Here is an 18,079-nt window from a genome sequence, read left to right as displayed (position 1 = left end):
TTTGGTTTATTAGTCTGGTTACATTTAGGCGGTCTTGAAGAGTCGGTCAATATTATGCAACGGCCTTAATTAGGCTCCCACATGCAAATGAGCGGCGACAGGTGCAATCTTCTTGTTGATTGCCTTAAAAAAGCGAAAGTCGTTCTTAAAGACAAGGCCGCCAGATCGGATCGGTATACTATGACATTTTTATAACAAAGAAGCCAGGCCAAAAGTGAACTGATGAAAGCTGACATTTTAGTGCGGCTAATTTGTGAGTCATTAGCATAGAAAACATGATTTCAACTAGTTATGCAGTCAGTAAATCTTAGAATTTATAAAGAACATTCTTAACATATTTCAAAAGCATAGTTGTCAGTTTCTACACTGGAAGAAAAATGTTAAACATAAAAAAAAAAATGAAACATCACCAAAATAAAATTGGTTTTAAAGATTTGGTATTTTAAAAGTATACTCTTGAATCTCGAAACCACTCTTGACCACTCTTTAAATCTAAAATTGTAAAAGATTTGCTTTTTAAAGAGTATACTCTTGAATCACGCAAATCTTTACCAATCTTTAAGTCTTAAATGTTTTTTTTTTTGTACAAAAATAAATCTTTTTTACTTTAATAATATTTACACTTTAATATTGTTATATATTTTTTGCTTAAATTTGTTTTTTACTCCTTTTATGTGGCAATCTGGAATTAGCATAAGTAAACTCGCTAAAAATTCAATGCAAAACCTTGTAAGAATTTAATTGTTATTTATTGAATAAACTTCCATCCTTTGGATAAACTTTCCGGACTTCCAGAACACAGATCAATTAAGTCTAGTACTTTATTTATATTTCTAGAATATTTATTGGCTTGCAAGGTATTTTGGCATGGTTTTTTTTTTTTGCTGGCGCTGTTTTGTTATTTCGTATGTCCCATTTGCATGGAGAAACAATAAACATAAATACGAAATAAAAATATTCCCCAACTGTAACGATATTCGGCCAGCCAATCGACAGCTATTTAAGCTTCGAATTATAATTTTTGTTTATATCCGAGAGATTTACCAACGCCTCGACCGACGCTCATCCACCGGCGGATGAGTGCGGATGTACTCCAACTGGCGGATTACGTGGAGCGGAATGGCCGGAATCTGGTCTCCAGTCGGCCGATAGCCATTCGCATCGGCGACGTAGGAGAAGGTGACGGGAATGCCCTCGAGGGACACGAACTGAACCACTCCGACGGCTCCGTTCTCGTTCCCGGCCCCCTTGGTGGTGATGCCATTGGTGGTCTGGAACTCGAAGCTGTAGTGGCCAAACGGATCGGGTGGGGTATTCCGGTAGTAGATGGTCCTGGCCGAGGATGCGGCAATGGCTCCGGTACAGTGATGCACATGGATGAGGGCCAGGAGCAGCACAAACTGATCGGGTATATTTTTGAAGATTTATTTGGAACAAGTACAATCACACAACATCGCACAAACCTTGCCGAACGACATCATCATTGCCGATTGCCGCCTAATTAAAATTATTGCAAATCTTTGTTTTTACGGTTTGGATCTTGAACCTGAAACACTGATACGGAACCTGAATCAAAGTCAGTATCCCAGTTTAAACCGTTATAAAGCGGGCGGCTAATGCAGCTAACGCGATCTGCTGCGCTTGAAAGTTAAATTGAAACTGGCCAAAAAAACATTTGACCAGGCCGAAAAGGAAGCTTTTTGATTTTGCATAGAGGAAGCTAAAGCTAATCTTTGAGCTCTCTTCGAAGTGTTCTCAGAATATCAGATGAGGAAGCATAGCCCGGGAATCAGTGCAACCAAAAAGCAGCCGCATTATAAGCGAACAAAAAAAATACAAGTTTGAAGCCCGGGAATTGATTTATATTGATTTTGTGCTAATACCGGCTATTATCGCCTGACAATGAAGTTGTTTTGGATGGTTCGGGGTCCATTTGTAGGTGTGCCTGCCTATCAAGCCGAAATGAAATCGAAAGCTATGCACAGTGGTTCGAGTGTGATTCACATGTCCAACTTGCGGACATCCCGCCACTGACAAATAGTGCCATTTAGTTATTAATTTATTATAATTAGATTCTATTTTTGGCTGTAAAAGGTCATGGTTGAAATGGAGTCTCAACTAAAAAGCCAATACCAAATATATTAATTTGATTTAATGAGGCGTGCTAAATATGCATATAATACGTCAGTTTTGATTATTCGATTAACTGTTTGCGATTTAAAGCGAAACTGGAAATGCTAAAGGTTTACTGCACCATGATTAATCATGGCTGATTCGGGTTTTTTTTTCGGTTTGAGTGAGTTATATGTCCAAGCAAATAACTTCTGTTTGTCAAGTGCTCGTAGCTGGTTGTTTAACTTTATAAAAATACTTTAGATGTTTAGTAATAAGATTTTATTTTATATTTTCCATTTTCAAATTTTGTTGCGAATTTTCTAAGTGCATCATTTATTTATGGACATTATTATCCTGGTCATCAGATACTTCGTTCTACACAATTCTCCTTAAAAAAATGGAAACATTTAACAGGTGATTTTGCCCCACTGTGTGGAATATGGAGCTAGGCATACATAGACCTTGCACAACTTGTATGATTTAACCCCGCAACCCGTTGATTTGCATAGCTCGACTTTACAAGTCGCCGCTCGTCAAGGTGTCGGTCCGAAGAATCAATCAGCCCATCAATCAGAATTCATGTTTGTTTTTGCCTAATGAGATTTGCATTATGTTTGTTTGTCCTAAACACTATTTGCTAATTAAGAAACAACGCCTGTGTTTTCGAGGATTTACATACATAGCAAAAGTGGCACTCGACAAAGAGGAAAGCATGAAGCGAAAATAATCTTCGTCTGATTTTCAGACATAAATCTTCAAGTCAAACGAGTTGAAATCTTTTTTGCGGACAACATTAATTAAGTAACACAAATCGACGCCAAATAGTTTAGCCTTAGAATCGATTGCGAAACGCAAACACGAATAACGAGAAAATCGAAATCAAAATCGAAAACTACAAATGAACTGCCTTTTCCAGTTCTCCTTCTCTGCCAGAAACCATAAACGCTTCGTGTGTGAACTATTAGGTAGTTGCTGGCGATGACTCTGCGGTTGACCCCTTGGGGCGTACAATTTTGAGAACATTAATCTAGGCATATGTAAATATGAGCATAAACAACTTCTTTTCATGCTAAATGTTCTTCAAGAATTACCATAATTTATGCTACAGCGTACACTCTCGCATATGGAGCAAAAAACAAAAGACTCAGGCAACGAACTGGCTGCGACTCTTTCAAAAATTAAGAATCAGTCTGCTTTTGAACCTGTAAACCTATGGAGCTTCAGTCCCATTGATTTTCCACACGGAACTGTCCGTTAATTATGTTTCATCAGCCCGATTAACAAATCAAAAATCGTTAAAAAGCCTTCTGTTAATCCAAAATTCAATATAGCTGGCTTCTTATAATTTGATGGCCTATTTTCTACGATTTTATCGCATTTGCTGTGATTTCTATGATCATGATTTGCATTCGCTTCAAAACAAGTGGAGGCTCTAAAAATTATATTAATATTTTTTATATGTGAATATTTCAGAACATGCTGGGCGCACAAATGCTTCCGTGTTTGGGACTCCAGGTGGTAAATTCTATTAGTGATGGATAAGTGTTCAAAAGTATACACCTTTACTTAGTGGTTAGGTATATAACCATACTGTGTTTGTAGTGGTTTCTCTTTGTGATTCATTTTCAGCTAAACAAAACATTTTACAAAGCCAAAACAGTTAGAGAAATGCAATAAACCCAAAAAAAAAAAAAAAAACTAGTATTTTTAATTCGATTGAGTTTATTGCTGTCAGATAACACTAATAAAACCAAAATCGGAACCTCTGCCATCATAAATTGCCAACGTTATTGGCGCCAGATCTTCAAGAACTCGAGCCACTTAGCACTTTTTAATATTGATAGTATGAAATCGTAAAATATGAATAAGCAAACATGATAAACGGAAATGAATTATATGACCCGCTATCGAGAGCTAGAATTAGTGGGCAGGGTAAGCCACACCGCACACAGCAGCATTTGTTTGCGAGAGGCTACAAAAGACGGAGCCAACGATTATTGGCATTTGGTTATGCTTATTAGATCTTCGTGGCGTACGTTTTGGCCCGTTGTTTACCACATATAAATTGGAAAAGGCCAGCTGGCCGCACTGGCAGTACGGTGGCTAACTTTGAACCTCGCAGACGTGCCACCTCAGCCACCGCAGCAAATCGAACCCTTTACATCGGATCGGGAAATATTACAAAATCAATCGTAAATCTGTTGTGTTTTTTGGTGCCAGTGCGAAAAGATAAAAGCGAAAATCGAGAAATATGCGATATTTTGTAAGCATTTTGACCCTGTTCCCATAAAGTGTGGTCCTCACCTGATTTGTGATCTTTGTGGCTGATAAGATCCCTCTTGGTTTCAGCTCATTGGCCTGGTGTTTCTGGCCCTAGTTTGGGTGGAAGTGGATGGAGGACTGGTGCGGGTGCGCCGGATCCGGAGGTTGGTGGGCGGCGACGAGCGGGATGCCCAGATAACGGACTTCCGGGTCTCGCCATCGGACGACGAGGGCGTGTTCAAGTACGCCTTCAAGACCAGCAACGGCATCGATGTCCAGGCGGCGGGATCGCCCCTGGAAACCATTGGCATCTACAGCTACACCTCGCCCGAGGGCGTGCCCATCGAGACCCGCTACATAGCCGACGAGCTGGGCTTCCATGTGGTGGGTCGACATCTGCCGCAGCCACCGCCCACGCCGGACTATATCCTGCGATCCTTGGAATACATACGCACCCACACCGAGGACGGCAAGCTGAAGAAGCCGCAATTCTTCTGAGCTTCCTGTACGATCCCATCCACCATCATGTCCACCATACACATCGATTTGGATGCAAGTGTCCAAGAAGAAGGCTGAAAATACCACATAGCATGTACTAATCATCAACTAACTTAGCATTGTAAGACCCCAGACCTAGACTAAGTTGTTGCTAGTTGTTGTAAGCGCTCCGAAATGCGCAAATGTTCTTCGCTTCGCGCCAAAACCTTGGGGCTGTTCTGCTTGGGCTATAAATCAATCCATCCATTGATTCCTTGGCGGCGTGAATTAATGGTCTTTGTGCCCATAAAGAGCAAACAAAGGCACGCCCAAGCACAAAATCTGTGAAGCTCGGGTGACCCCAACGAATTCTAGCTTGTTATCCCATTAACTGCTAACAGCTTTATTTGTCTGCGAGTCTGATTAAAATTTACGTCTATTCTCAGATATGGAAATTTGAAAACTGGATGGAAATCAGTCGCGGTTCTGTTTGCCAACCTTTCGATGACTTAATAATAAACGGTAAATTCTTTCCGGGTAACAACCCATCTCCAAAAAGCGACGAAGAGCTTTTGCAAAATTTCGAAACAAGTTCGGCTAGCTCGAATTTAAATACGACCTAACATATTTTTAAAGCGAATTAAACCATGCAAATTGCGAAAACATTTGTTGAACATTTGTGTTTTTTTTTCCAGTTGGTAGCCCAAAAGTATAGTTTGTTAAGCATGTTTTTATTTTTCAGGCTGTTAATAAATTTGAATTGATGAACATGACCGTTGGATAAGTATTATGTTATTGCCTAACAACTTATTCGTTTTAATGGGGGATGACGGAGTGAGGTTTTTTTTTGTTAACATTTAACCCCTCTTCAGGTTATAAGTTAGATCGTTCATGTTGCAAAATACCAAACAATTTAATATAGTTTGCGGAAAATCATTGCAATATAAATAAAAGGATTCGTTAAAAAAAAACACAGCTAATAAAATTGTCTTTAAGTAAGAATATTCTTACAAATTTCACATTAGAAAGAAAATCAAATTTATTCGGGAAACATAATAAAAAGTTCGTATAATGTGTTTAATAGATTTAAAAAAAAAATAAATTGGAAAATATTTTGTTTTGGTTAAAATTTCTACATTCTTTTCTGAAATATTTAACAGGATTTTGTCTCTTAAACAATAAATCAATTTAAAATCAATTTTCAATGTTTTAATATCAGCTAAACATTAATTGTAAAATAAATTTTTTTCAAGCATTTTAGTTTGATAACTAAATTAAATTTAGCTTTTTATTTTATGTTCATTTTTATCACCGAATCATGAAGATATAATTTGGGTATTGCCTAAACGAATAAATCATTGCCAGCTGTTCCATACAAATTCAACTGCCTGAATTTTCAGGCAATCGTTGAAAACCAGAATTGTCAAATTATTATTATTGAGTTGTTATCAACAAACAAAAAACATGTAATATAAACATAAATAATAATTTAAAATTTTCCTCAATTTCTAAAAATATCTGTTGAATTGTGTGAGGTTCAGTCGTTTAGGAACACCCCAAACAACTTAATATCGATACCGCGTAAAGTGACTGTGACAGTGATCAAGTCCATATCTAACTTAGGTGCGGTCGGTATACAAAAGATTCATTTAGTTCTGTGAATCCCAGAAAGGAGGAGCAAAAAAGGAGAATGTCCCTTAAATTCAACGAGGCAATTGAAATGCTGATAGAAAATCTGTCAGAAACTATTAAACCTGAACAGGGAACATATATGCAGGATGCAGCCGAAATATCCGAGAAAATAAATCAGGAACTTATCAACATTAATTCTATTTTCAAGGGTACAGTCACCAAATGGGATCAGACATGTAAGTTAAATTGTTTTTAAAATACTGTTCTTCTTTTAAGTTGCGGATTTTTATAATTAAGTTCAATAAGGACAAAAAGATTGATCAGCATAAAAACTCGCTAAAGTACAAAGTCTTGTGTCAGCATCTTTTCACTTTGTTTACCCTTAATACTTGTGCATCATTAACGTACAACATGGCATTTGTATGCATATTTCACAGTCAACTATTTCAACTATTTTGTTTTTAGATATGTTCGCCTATAAACCATACCCCAAAACCAGAGTGCCGATTTTGTGGGTAGAAATGCCATTTGCGATTGAGCCACAGAATGTTTACGTTCACCGTGATCCTGGATGCCGATTGTTTAACCTTAAGACGACTGTGAATCATCCAGCAGTTGAGAATGGATATGTGAACGGGGAAAAGCTGATCAAGCTTTTCTACTTTGATTTGAACAGAGTCGTGGACAGAATGACGAATTTTATTTGTAAAAGCGGAAAAATGTATAAACTACGCACTAACCTATTGCATATGCATCCTTCATTATTGTTGTCAAGGAATATGGCAGGAATGGATTGGAGGAAAACGAGCTATTGATTTTGAGTTTAAACTCATTCTTAAATTCTCCAACAATTCTTTCCTATACACCTACCGTAACGATTTCTTTAAACAAACCGAAAAACTCGAGGTCGAAGCAGTTGAAAAAAAAAGTCATCAAATTGTTAACCAATGTAAAAAAATTATTTCTACAATTACAAGATGAAAATCTAGTTATGCCAGTTATAAATTTTGCAGTCGATTCTCTTGATTTTCGTGTAGAATCCAACACCGGGGAGTATTTACTTGCGGTGGGTTTTCACAGCCTTACATTTAATCAATTATTAATATATTCATTTTTATGAACCATCAGGCACTATCAAGCATAATTCCGATCATCCCAAAACGCGGTCGCTTCGTATGCATCTTGGGAAATTGATGCAGTTCAAAGAATCGGACTCCGTTACAATGCCAGAGCTAAAGGCTCTTTTTGGTCTGCCTTAAATATTTGATCGAATTTCAAGAAAGATTTGGATAAAACCACTTTCGGACGTTGTTTATTCTACAGAAAAGAATAATGAACAATACTTAAACTCCTTATTGCACGAAACCAACCAGCACGTCATGGTCAAGTTAAAGACAACTTTTACATATAAATAATAAAATATTAAGAATTTTGTTATGTCGATAACATATTATAAAAAAAAACATTTTAGTTACTTTTTGTTTGAATTTTTTGTGGGAACACCAGTCCACCATCCATGAAAAATCCCAACCGTTACGCTTGGATGGGCTCTGTGGGACGGGGCTATAAGCCATTGAAAATCAATGAAAATTGAATTCAAGAATGGGGATTTCCCTTTTTTCTGATGTTCCACAGAATTTATTTTTGAAAGTTAAAATTGTATGGAATAGCTGGCTAACAACTGACATTTATTTCGTTTGGGGAATGCCCTTAATAAATCAGACTCACAAAAAAAGGCTTGGGAAGTTCAGTCGTGCCTATTTTTTAGTTTAGTTTTGGACTTTTCCGAGAAAGGACCAAGCAGGCAAATATCATTACGATGGCGCTCAAGTTCAATGAGGCTCTTGAAATGCTTATAGAAAATCTATCTAATAATCCAACACCAGAACATAAAAGTTATGTGCAGGATGCTTCCGACATATCCGAGAAAATATGCCAAGAATTCACCAACATCGACTCTATTTTCAAGGGTACAATCAGCAATTTGGACAAGACATGTAAGTCAGAATTAACAAAATTATATAAAAGGCAAAAAAGAAACGAAATAATTTCGAAAACAACCAAATTTATAAAGTTTTACCCGATCAGTGATTATGATAAAAAAAATGTAAAAACACTATACTAAAAATTTAATGAAAAAAAAATTGTTTGTGGTAAAAATTGATAGGAAGCTAGTAACTGCTTCTGAAGAATTAATATATTTGTATCTTTTTTGCAGATATGTTTTTCAATATTTCTTTTCCGAAAATGGTAGAGCCGCTCCTTTGGCTTAAAATGCCATTTAAAGTAGAGCCTCAGCGCCTTCATATTCCCCAATACAAGGTCTTTCATCTGAAAACATCTGTGGCACATCCGGCAGTTGTGAATAACTTTGTGAAGGGTGACAAGCTAGCCAAATTGTTCTTTACGGATTTGAGCAAAGTCATTGGCAGAGTTTCTCAGATCGAGTGTAAAAGCGGAAAATCATATAGCATTGAACATGGCATGGATATGGGGAAGAACTTTATAATTAACGCCTATGAAGCTGGACAGGTCGTAGAGGCAATTTCTTATACTTTCAGTCTACAATTCAGTTTCTTTGACCATTCTATTTTGTACGCAACCAACAACAATTTATTCTTCCAAGAAACCGAATCGGATAGACCAAAGAAATTGGCAACCATTCACATGATAGTCCACACATTATTGATACAATTAAAGGTGTATTTATCCTTGTCGATTAAAGTTGGTGCATACCTATTTGATTCTATCAATTGGAAATTGGTTACCAACGCCGGTGATACATTGCTCGAGGTGAGTCAATGCATTTTACGCAGACTTTGTATGTTTTTTGTTAACACTTAAATAATCTTCAGGTTTTAATGAAGGTTATTTCGATAATGCCAAACCCCGAGCCCATGAAATCGGTTTACCTGAAGTTATTGCAGCTTAAACAATTAGATTCAGTCGAAATGCCAGAACTAAAAGCTCTTTTCGGGCTGCATTAAATATCCAAATGAGGACGATTAAATTAAATAAAGAACAAGCATACAAGGATTTTAGACACTTCGAACGTCAACAAAAAAATATATTTTGGTTTATACTTTGCGATGAATTTAAATTGGCCACATTGAAATGGATTACACAAAGAATTACTCAGAGTTAATATAAAAATAATATACATATATTGATTAATTTAATTGATTGATTAATAATGTTAAACAAAATTTAACTTCGTTATTTTTTAAAGGCTTACGAAATCCGCATTTGAAGAGGAAAGGCCTGGGTTAAATCCCACTACTGCCCATTACATTTTTGTCCCTTTTTTCACCTGAATTAAATTAACTTCATATTTTAATATCAAAATGCCAAATTGAGTTCTTGATTAACAATATCTACTGGTAGATAACTATGACTGGCCGCCAGTTTAGACGAGACGAGAAGTTTCTGGCAGTGGAGCTGGATTATTGCTGATCCTTTAATTAAATATGTATGTGAAATTTGTTAAATAGAATCCAACTCTGCGTTCTCTGCCCAATAAATGTGTTCTATTTTTTAGTTGAATAAAATAATTTGCATATTTTAATATCAAGTTAAGTCTTGTACAAATTTTGTTCTGAACTTGCTAAGTTCAATACAAGTTCATGTTCCTGTATCGACGTTCTTTATTAACAATAACTACTGGTAACGTCCCTAAATAACAATGACTGGCCGCCAGTTGGGATGTGGATGTGTGTTGCTGGCAGTGGAGCTGCTGCTCCGCGGGATTACTGCTGATCCTTCTGGGCGGGCGCCGGGGGATGGGTGCGGATGTACTCCAGGGCGCGCAGGATGTAGGCGGGCACTGGGGGCGGGGTGGGCAGATGGTCGCCCACCGGATGGTAGCCCTCCTCGTCGGCCGTGTAGGTCAGCGAGATGTGCTCGCCCTCGGGCGACACATAGGCCACGGCACCGCGGACCCCGTTGGGATTACCCGCCTCCTGGAACTGGATGCCATTGCTGGTCTCGTAGGCGTACTGGTAGTTGCCCTCCGCATCGGTGGCATCGTTCTGGAAGCTACGGATCTGGGCGTCCTTGTTGATATTGTCGGCGCTGGCGCAGCCGATGAGAGCGAGGCAGAACAGCTTTGGGAAAATAATACCATAAAGTGAGTGACAGAGTTCTTTGGCAAATCCCTCATAACTTACATATTTGTACATCTTGCTGGGAATTGGGGGTTACGTTGCTTTTTTTGAGTGCTGACTGATGCTGTGGTGATGCTGCTTGCAATGCAACTGCTTAATACGATCAGCTCAAGTGCGTCTTTTATATGGATGAGACTGAGACCCTTGGTCTTTAGTGGCAGGCACCTAAACGGGTTTTTTTTGTTTTTTTTTTTTTTGGAACCCGAGGACCAGAGGTGGCTATAATTGCCAAAAACTTGTCTTATCATACCACCAATAATGGGAACAATAACAACAATGCTCAGCTGAACTAGAGTTAAAATACATGAGTCATGTGCCAACAATTTATATTGTATGCTTTAATTCGGTTTCAGTTTCGGTTACGGTTTCGCACGAGACTGCTCATATCGGTTTTTGAATACCACTAAATGTTGAATTACAAACAAATAAAAATTGCTGTTTAATGCGGTTTCGGCTCATTCACAAACCGCTGGAAATTCCCCCCATCGAGTTGAAGATTTCTGTGTTACAACTTTCAATTGGAACTGGTGATGAGATGATGCGCCCTGGGCTTGGAGCTTCCAAGTGGCAGGTGGCAGGTGGCAGGTGCGGACTGCCTTTGCCCCTGGAAAGCTGTTGAAATCGGTTCGGAGATGGACAAGGTCACCTGGCAGCATGTCACCCGGAGCGCCGTCGATTGAAGAAGAGCGTCCAATGAGCTAGCCAATGCAATGTGTGATCTTCTGATACCCTACATTTATGACTTTAATTAATTGTTCACTTTGATGTTCGGCGAATTGATTAATTACCTCGAACTAAGCGATAAGTTTGATCATATTTATATCTGCCTTCGCTCCGCACACAAGATTTAGCTGAGCAAACATCTTCGAAAATTTGTGTTAATTGTTAAGAATGATTTCGGTCAATAAGGAAGTGGAACTGGACTAGTAATTAAATATAGTTCACATGTATCTTCACATTGCCGAATTAAACATTTCCAGGAAGTTCACGTCATAAAAATCGGTATGTTTTGCGCAACTCAGGTAGAATGAAAGTGAAGATATGGAAACAGATACATAAATCTATTCGGATAATCCTAAGCTCTTTTCAGTGGGTTTTCCGGGTTGGAAATTCTTAGAAACTATTCACAAATTGATAACAATGCTGTCATTCCAGAGGAACCAATGAAACTAAAGTTAGTTACTTTGTTTTCAATCCTTCCGATGGAGGAGAAATTTGGCTGAAATGTTGTGTAGACCAGCACGGATTCTATACGCAAACCTTGCGCTTGACAAATTTTGCTGAGAGTTGACTGTATATGCAGGCCAAACTGCATCCATTAATGGAAACCAGTTGTATCATATTTCAACAAGTCCAATTTGTATTTTAGGAGTTTAAAACAAATAGAAGCATATGCAAATATCGATTAAAAAGTTGTCTTTAAACCGTTATAGAACTGCTGTATAACGCGGCGTGATTTTGGGAATGCTTCTATATATATATATATTAGACTCCTAAATTATCTGTGAAGTTGTATATTTTCATTTTGGCAATTTACCAATTCAAATTTTTGTGAATGTTGTCGTTGCCATCTGTTGGATACGTCATGGAATATGTTTAGGGCTTGGATACGGATGGGTCGCTGAACTAGTTTGCTAGATCAGGTGGGGCTGCGATTGATGGGCATTTCATTAGTCGGAGTGCTAAGTGCGTTTAGGCCTAGAAAATTTATTACTGGACAGCAAATTTGTATGCTAATGCGATGAATTGGTTAAAATGTTTAAGAATTCCTTCATAAGCAAACAGGTTCTCCGCCTGCGCTCATCCCGAGCCAAATGGCCAATGAAACCGAAATTGAAACGTATGATAAATTGGTCTGAATTAAATTTATTCGTGCACGAGTGGCTGTGACTGCCCCCCTTCCAAATCCAGGTGCGTCTCTGAAGTAACCCTCGCTGGGTGGGTGAATGTCACATGTGCCATTACGATCGAGAAAACCCCAAGCCCCCAAAAGCTAACCAAAACTATTAGCCATTAAGTGCAAAGTCAGATCGTTGATTACCGCTACCAAGGCAGATGTGGAACCATCAGCAGCAACCACTTGGAATGGGTTCAGATGCTCCATTATACCCTTGCCAAAGGTTGTTGGAATTTTTTATCAGAGGTTTGTAACGATCTCTTGATGAGATGCGTCAACTATAAGCAATCGATAATAATGGGATTATAGAGGTTATTAAATTGTTCTTGAACCAACTTTTTTATATCAAATGTCGTCAAGATCATCAGTTCCTAATTAGTAACAGCTTAGATTAAAAATATATCTTCTTGTGTTTAATATACCAAAGACGAATTTAAAAAATTTTAGTTATTAAAAATTTGTTAAAAATTTAACGAAAATGTAGCTTTTTTTTAACAAGGAATAATTCATGTCATATTTATTTTCATTTTTTTATTATTTTTTTTAACAAATCACCCATCTAACAAACTATCAAGCAGGAAAATTGTGTATCCTTAGTGAACATAAGTTAAAAAGCCAAAGATCGGATTATAAAACCAATCAATCATTAAGAAAATGAGTTCTGGTACTATTCATATGCCGCGGGAAATATCGATTGAAATAACCAAACCGCGTTAAAGGCAATTAAATTAATCTTGGCAAAATGCTGGTGACCACACATCATGGTAATCCAGCTATTTCAAACCATCTAGCAAGGGTATCCCGCGATGCGGTGCCCAAAGCAAAACCTCCTTTCTTGTATTTTTTCTCGGCGGCTGCGCTGAATTTTATTAAATTCAATCGGTATGCTGCTCTTTGCCGCAGAAACACACAAGCGTATTAAGTTTGATATTTAGTTTGGAGCGGCTGTTTGGAGTTCAGAGCCAGATTAGAGACGTCAGCAGAGGCGACGCCAACGCCAAAGTCGGCGCAGTGTTTCGCTAGCTATAAAAGCCACCGCCTGCGAAGATCACCCAATCAGTGTGGATTATTCAAGCCCAGAAACCAGCAAGATGTTCAAGCTAGTGAGTAGACAATGTCAACCGGAAGGATCCAGATCGTGATCGTGATCGTGTAACCATTTTCAGTCGCTCTGCCTGCTCGCCGCTTTGATGCTGGCCAATGTCCATGCGGATAACATCAACAAGGATGCCCTGATCATACGCGCAGATATCAATCCTTCCGATGCCGAGGGAAACTACAACTATGCCTATGAGACCAGCAATGGCATCCAGGTCCAGGAGGCCGGCAATGCCAATGGTGTCAGCGGATCTAGTAGCTTCATCGCCCCCGATGGCACTCCAATCTCGCTGAGCTACGTCGCCGATGAGAACGGCTTTCAGCCCCAGGGCGCCCACCTTCCCACCCCTCCCCCAATCCCAGAGGCCATCCTTCGCGCCCTGGAATACATCGCCGCTCATCCCCAGAAAATTTAAGTCCGGATTTGAATACCACATCCATTTAAGGCCTAGTCAGTGCTCTTGCGGCTAAAAATGAGTTATAACTAGTTCTAACAAGTCTGTACATAAGTCCACACAAAAATATGTTGAAAATCCCATAAAATATACCACAGTCATTTGAACAAAGATTAGTTTGTTTTAATTATGGATATAGCAAAACAAAACAAAAATGCGCTGTACTAGATTGCAAACTTGAAAGTCCCGCCGTCTTGGCTGAATTCATAATTTCTACCCCCAAGTTGCATACGAATTATATTAAATTATATGTTTTGGAGCGTCACACATTCTATCAATTTGGAGTATGGTTTTTATTTAAAGATGTTAATGAAGAAATTTAAAGTCGCCGTCAGATTTTGACAGAATGTGTTGATTTTTAAAGCCATTTTTCATAGTGTTATATTCAATGTTTTTATAATGGGTTCATTCATCAAACTAATATCTGATTCAGGAACATAAACCATCATGTTTTTAGATGTTTTTCTAAATTAAATCAATACTTCTTGCATATTAAGTGTGTGTTACCAATTTAAGACAAATTAAGCGGTTGTCCAAGATCATTTATCACACTGCGAACCAGACCCAGGAACTGACCATGGCAAAATGAAAAATCCAGCAGAAGCAACGTCAAACGAACAAGAGTGCAGACAAATGTGGAAGCCGCAGGGCCATCAACTTACTTGGCTTCTTTTCCCCTGTTGCCTCTGTTCATTTATTTTTAAAAATATATATATTTAAAAAATCATTTCCATGTAAATCCGACTGGGGCTGACCTCCAAAAGCGGGCCGACAGCAGAAGACGACGCTGTTGCCAAGAAAGAGTCTAGAAAATGATGCAACAGCCGGCTGGGATTTGGGAAACTGGTTTGCGGGTTATTAACACTTTCGCTGCTTGGATTCTACTGAAGGAAGATGTAGGTCAACTGCCGGTGATCTTAAGATAAGTTACTTCTTTTGACGGGAACTGAAAATTGTAGGGCTAATTACACTCAAAATGTTAAACACAATCATTAAATATTTTCTGCATTGAAATTAACTATCAAAGATGATTGAAATTTGTTTGACAGCTTATTGTAAAATTATTGCTTTAACTGGAAATTATTGTTAATGTATTTACAAAAAAAAAATATGTATATATATACATATTATTTACTTGCAAATTGGTGAGCTCAGACAAAAACGTTTTTTCTTTCAAACTTGTAACTTGTAAAACATTGCAGTAACCATCTGTATACGAGTTTTAAAAGTTATTTAAACATTTATTTTGTAATGAATTAATTGATATGAGGGGCACCACATTTGATTTGGGTTAAGACGGTGGGGTTTTTCCAGTATAATATTCATTTATAATGCATATTTTTCTTTGCCAAGTTCGACTGTAAAATAGGGTTTTGAAATGCCTACTACATGGTTATCGAAAAGGGTTAAGCAGTGCGCATAACCAGTTTCCCAGTATCCTTCACGACTTCCCCATTAATCGGAGTCGAACAACCTCTCGGTATATGTACATTGTGTATTTATAGCAGAGCCGAGTCCTCTGCCGTGATCACATAATCAAAATCAACATTTAAGTATAAAAACCTGTGCAATCTGTGGAACAATAAATAAGCTCCATTTAGCATTGTATAGACCCTCTAGAGCTTGCTCTCTTTAGCCTCCTTCGCCTTCTGCCGAGAAGCAGCCAGTGCCGCCGGTCCGAAACGCTGAATAAAGTTGTTTACCGGTGCGATAATGGCCTCCGGATCGTTTATGTGCACATGGTGCGAGCCATTAACCTCCAGGTACTCGAAGTTGGGCTTCTTCTGCAGTACATCCAGCACCTCGTCGTAGTACTTCTTGTCCTCGAAATAAGAGGACTGGGCGGCCTTGATGAACAAGTAAGGGCATGTGATGCGATTGGCCATCTCCACGCACAGCTCCTGGGAGCCAATGGCATAGTTGTAGAACTTAAGGCGTCGATCGCGGCAGAAGTAGTACTTGTCTGGGTACTTCTCCGACTTTCCAATGTTGCGGGCCATCAGATGCTTGCAGTGCTCCTTGTTAACCGAATGGAAGGTGCCGATATACACCCTTTCGATTAGTTCATCATAGGAATAGCTCGGCGGCTCGTTTTTGCTTCGATTCCGCTCGTCCTCGCGCAGGAACTCATCGAGTCGGGTCTCCATGGTCCTTATAACGGAGGGATAAGGACGTTGATGTGGTTTCAAAGCATCAATCCCAATTATCATGTCCACCTTGTCCGGAAAGACGGCGGCGAAAACAAAGCAAATAATGGACGACATTGAATGGCCTACCAGGGACACCTTCTCCCACTTGTACTGTTTCATGATCAGTCGGATCACATATAGATTATCCACCGAGTTGTAGTAGCAGCCATCGGGCAGTCGAGAGGATAAACCATGACCAGGAAGATCGATCGAGAGGAAGGCGACGTCCGGCGAGAGCAGTGGCATCAGGCGATCATAGGTACCTGCGTTATCCTGCCAGCCATGTAGTCCCAAAATCGGTTGGACATTCTGCGGGCCGTACCATTTGCCGGATATATGCCCCCACGGAACAGTAATGCTAATCTCGGCGAACTGAAAAGATGGGAAAAACATTCAACATTTTAATAAGATCTGTACCATACGACTTAGTCTTTTTTTAAGACTGTTAAAACGTTTAAGCTATATTTAGTTGTGTTCTACCCTTACAGAGAGTATTATAACTTCCCCGATTGAAGTTGCCTTACGAACGATTGAAAAATGCATCGCAAGATCGACATAGATACATTGTCTTTAATCGTATACGCAAGAAAAAAGGGAAATGAGTTATTTTATACATTTTTTATTTTTGTAATTTACGGCATTTAGACTTTGGCTTCCTTTCTTTATTTATATTTCTCAGATTTGCTTATTTGAGTCGGTCGTTCTCATAGTAACTAGCAACTGTAAACCAAACTAAGTATTTTTCAGTTGTCATTAAATAAGTCTTAGTCAATGAAAAGTTTTGTTCTGCACCTGCATATAAGAGATACTTTACGAGGAAATGTATACAAGTTATTTATATACATACATAGGCCTTTGTAAACACAACTCGAATTTCTATATTAGCACCTGTTAGATTCCCTTGCAAACTCGATGAAAAAATAGTAATTAACCAACTGCTAGTTTGTGAAAACTAGAGCAGAGTGGTTCAAAGTACACTTACGGGTCTCGTCGAGGCTTCGCCGGTTAAGTCCCCTGCATGTCGATAACGCTGGCCGAGATCGCTGCCGGTGGTGCCACTAGAGTTGTCGTCCGAGTCCATTTCTGCCCTCTGAAGTGCCCAAAAACTGAATGAGCTCCAATTCCAAAGTGTAGCTAAATTAGGCGCTTATCAGCAACGACCTGGAGATTAGCAGTGCGATTAGTTAACAAATGCACGACAACAGACGGAGAAACATATAAAATCCGAAAGTAAACATTAAAGAGAAATCATCAAAAAGTAAAAATATAATATCCAAATCGATCGGCGTCTCATTCAGACTCACCAGACAAAGGTCAAGGTATTCTCCTTGGCGAACGTCGCGAATTATAACTCACGTTTCCTTCTGTCACGGATTTTATTGGCGTGTTTTATTTAAATTTCTGTAACCCCTGATTTAATTTTACACTTTTTGTTAAATAAACTTCTTTATTATTAGTTATTCGCACAGCAAACAGGTGAAAACAGTGGGCAAACGAAAAGTAAACACTTATCTACCAGCTGTTCATAAAACTTGAGAATGGGCGGCAACGTTTATGCGTGGTGTATATCGCGAAGTTTTCGCTTGTCAGCAACAAGTTTTCAACATTTTATGTAATTTAATTTTAGTATTTATTGTTTCAGTTACTTATTTTTAATAGCCAGATTGAATATTTTTATAAGTATTAAGAATAAATAAGAATACCTTTAAGACAACTAAACTACTTCTCTTTTTTGTAAAGCTTATAAAGTGACCACGCATAACCGAAAACAAAGTGTTGAAAAATACACGA

At 38.5% G+C, this 18,079-nt stretch overlaps 6 protein-coding genes and 1 long non-coding RNA gene across 7 annotated transcripts; 4 read left to right on the top strand and 3 right to left on the bottom strand.

Annotated features, from left to right (window-relative positions):
- Nucleotides 1-742: 742 nt before the first annotated feature.
- On the bottom strand, nucleotides 743-1,601 carry LOC128258187 (pupal cuticle protein Edg-78E). The gene is made up of 2 exons (XM_052989684.1): nucleotides 1,464-1,601; nucleotides 743-1,400 (listed from the first exon to the last, which is right to left on the bottom strand). The coding sequence occupies exons 1-2, from the start codon at nucleotides 1,482-1,484 to the stop codon at nucleotides 1,041-1,043; spliced, it is 381 nt and encodes a 126-aa protein (XP_052845644.1). The 5' UTR covers nucleotides 1,485-1,601; the 3' UTR covers nucleotides 743-1,040.
- Nucleotides 1,602-4,202: 2,601 nt separating this feature from the next.
- LOC128258186 (pupal cuticle protein Edg-78E) lies at nucleotides 4,203-5,519 on the top strand. The gene is made up of 2 exons (XM_052989683.1): nucleotides 4,203-4,378; nucleotides 4,465-5,519. The coding sequence occupies exons 1-2, from the start codon at nucleotides 4,367-4,369 to the stop codon at nucleotides 4,873-4,875; spliced, it is 423 nt and encodes a 140-aa protein (XP_052845643.1). The 5' UTR covers nucleotides 4,203-4,366; the 3' UTR covers nucleotides 4,876-5,519.
- A 755-nt stretch (nucleotides 5,520-6,274) lies between these two features.
- On the top strand, nucleotides 6,275-7,899 carry LOC128258190 (uncharacterized). Its single transcript, XR_008267949.1, has 3 exons — nucleotides 6,275-6,722; nucleotides 6,952-7,552; nucleotides 7,615-7,899. It is a non-coding gene; the product is annotated as an uncharacterized LOC128258190 (long non-coding RNA).
- Nucleotides 7,900-8,160: 261 nt separating this feature from the next.
- On the top strand, nucleotides 8,161-9,628 carry LOC128258180 (uncharacterized). The gene is made up of 3 exons (XM_052989676.1): nucleotides 8,161-8,483; nucleotides 8,705-9,279; nucleotides 9,342-9,628. Exons 1-3 carry the CDS (start codon nucleotides 8,306-8,308, stop codon nucleotides 9,471-9,473), a joined length of 885 nt encoding a protein of 294 aa, XP_052845636.1. The 5' UTR covers nucleotides 8,161-8,305; the 3' UTR covers nucleotides 9,474-9,628.
- A 484-nt stretch (nucleotides 9,629-10,112) lies between these two features.
- LOC128258189 (pupal cuticle protein Edg-78E) lies at nucleotides 10,113-10,810 on the bottom strand. Its single transcript, XM_052989686.1, has 2 exons — nucleotides 10,653-10,810; nucleotides 10,113-10,589 (listed from the first exon to the last, which is right to left on the bottom strand). Exons 1-2 carry the CDS (start codon nucleotides 10,662-10,664, stop codon nucleotides 10,233-10,235), a joined length of 369 nt encoding a protein of 122 aa, XP_052845646.1. The 5' UTR covers nucleotides 10,665-10,810; the 3' UTR covers nucleotides 10,113-10,232.
- A 2,691-nt stretch (nucleotides 10,811-13,501) lies between these two features.
- Nucleotides 13,502-14,212, top strand: LOC128258201 (pupal cuticle protein Edg-78E). Its single transcript, XM_052989702.1, has 2 exons — nucleotides 13,502-13,649; nucleotides 13,713-14,212. The coding sequence occupies exons 1-2, from the start codon at nucleotides 13,638-13,640 to the stop codon at nucleotides 14,058-14,060; spliced, it is 360 nt and encodes a 119-aa protein (XP_052845662.1). The 5' UTR covers nucleotides 13,502-13,637; the 3' UTR covers nucleotides 14,061-14,212.
- A 1,364-nt stretch (nucleotides 14,213-15,576) lies between these two features.
- LOC128258282 (probable serine hydrolase) lies at nucleotides 15,577-17,823 on the bottom strand. Its single transcript, XM_052989831.1, has 3 exons — nucleotides 17,593-17,823; nucleotides 17,271-17,449; nucleotides 15,577-16,660 (listed from the first exon to the last, which is right to left on the bottom strand). The coding sequence occupies exons 2-3, from the start codon at nucleotides 17,367-17,369 to the stop codon at nucleotides 15,716-15,718; spliced, it is 1,044 nt and encodes a 347-aa protein (XP_052845791.1). The 5' UTR covers nucleotides 17,370-17,449; nucleotides 17,593-17,823; the 3' UTR covers nucleotides 15,577-15,715.
- Between the last annotated feature and the right edge of the window lie 256 nt (nucleotides 17,824-18,079).

Source organism: Drosophila gunungcola, assembly GCF_025200985.1.
Source record: "Drosophila gunungcola strain Sukarami chromosome 3L unlocalized genomic scaffold, Dgunungcola_SK_2 000003F, whole genome shotgun sequence".
NCBI classification, from domain to species: Eukaryota; Metazoa; Arthropoda; class Insecta; order Diptera; family Drosophilidae; genus Drosophila; species Drosophila gunungcola.
This window is presented reverse-complemented; position numbering and strand designations above follow the sequence as displayed.

Coding starts and splice junctions, on each gene's coding strand:
- LOC128258187 (XM_052989684.1), bottom strand. CDS start 1,484: ATGATGATGTCGTTCGGCAAG. Junction 1,401..1,463: donor TGATGATGTCGTTCGGCAAG/GTTTGTGCGATG, acceptor ATACCCGATCAG/TTTGTGCTGCTCCTGGCCCT.
- LOC128258180 (XM_052989676.1), top strand. CDS start 8,306: ATGGCGCTCAAGTTCAATGAGGCTCTTGAAATGCTTATAGAAAATCTA. Junction 8,484..8,704: donor CAGCAATTTGGACAAGACAT/GTAAGTCAGAAT, acceptor TCTTTTTTGCAG/ATATGTTTTTCAATATTTCT. Junction 9,280..9,341: donor CCGGTGATACATTGCTCGAG/GTGAGTCAATGC, acceptor AATAATCTTCAG/GTTTTAATGAAGGTTATTTC.
- LOC128258282 (XM_052989831.1), bottom strand. CDS start 17,369: ATGGACTCGGACGACAACTCTAGTGGCACCACCGGCAGCGATCTCGGC. Junction 16,661..17,270: donor GCGAAGCCTCGACGAGACCC/GTAAGTGTACTT, acceptor CCATCTTTTCAG/TTCGCCGAGATTAGCATTAC.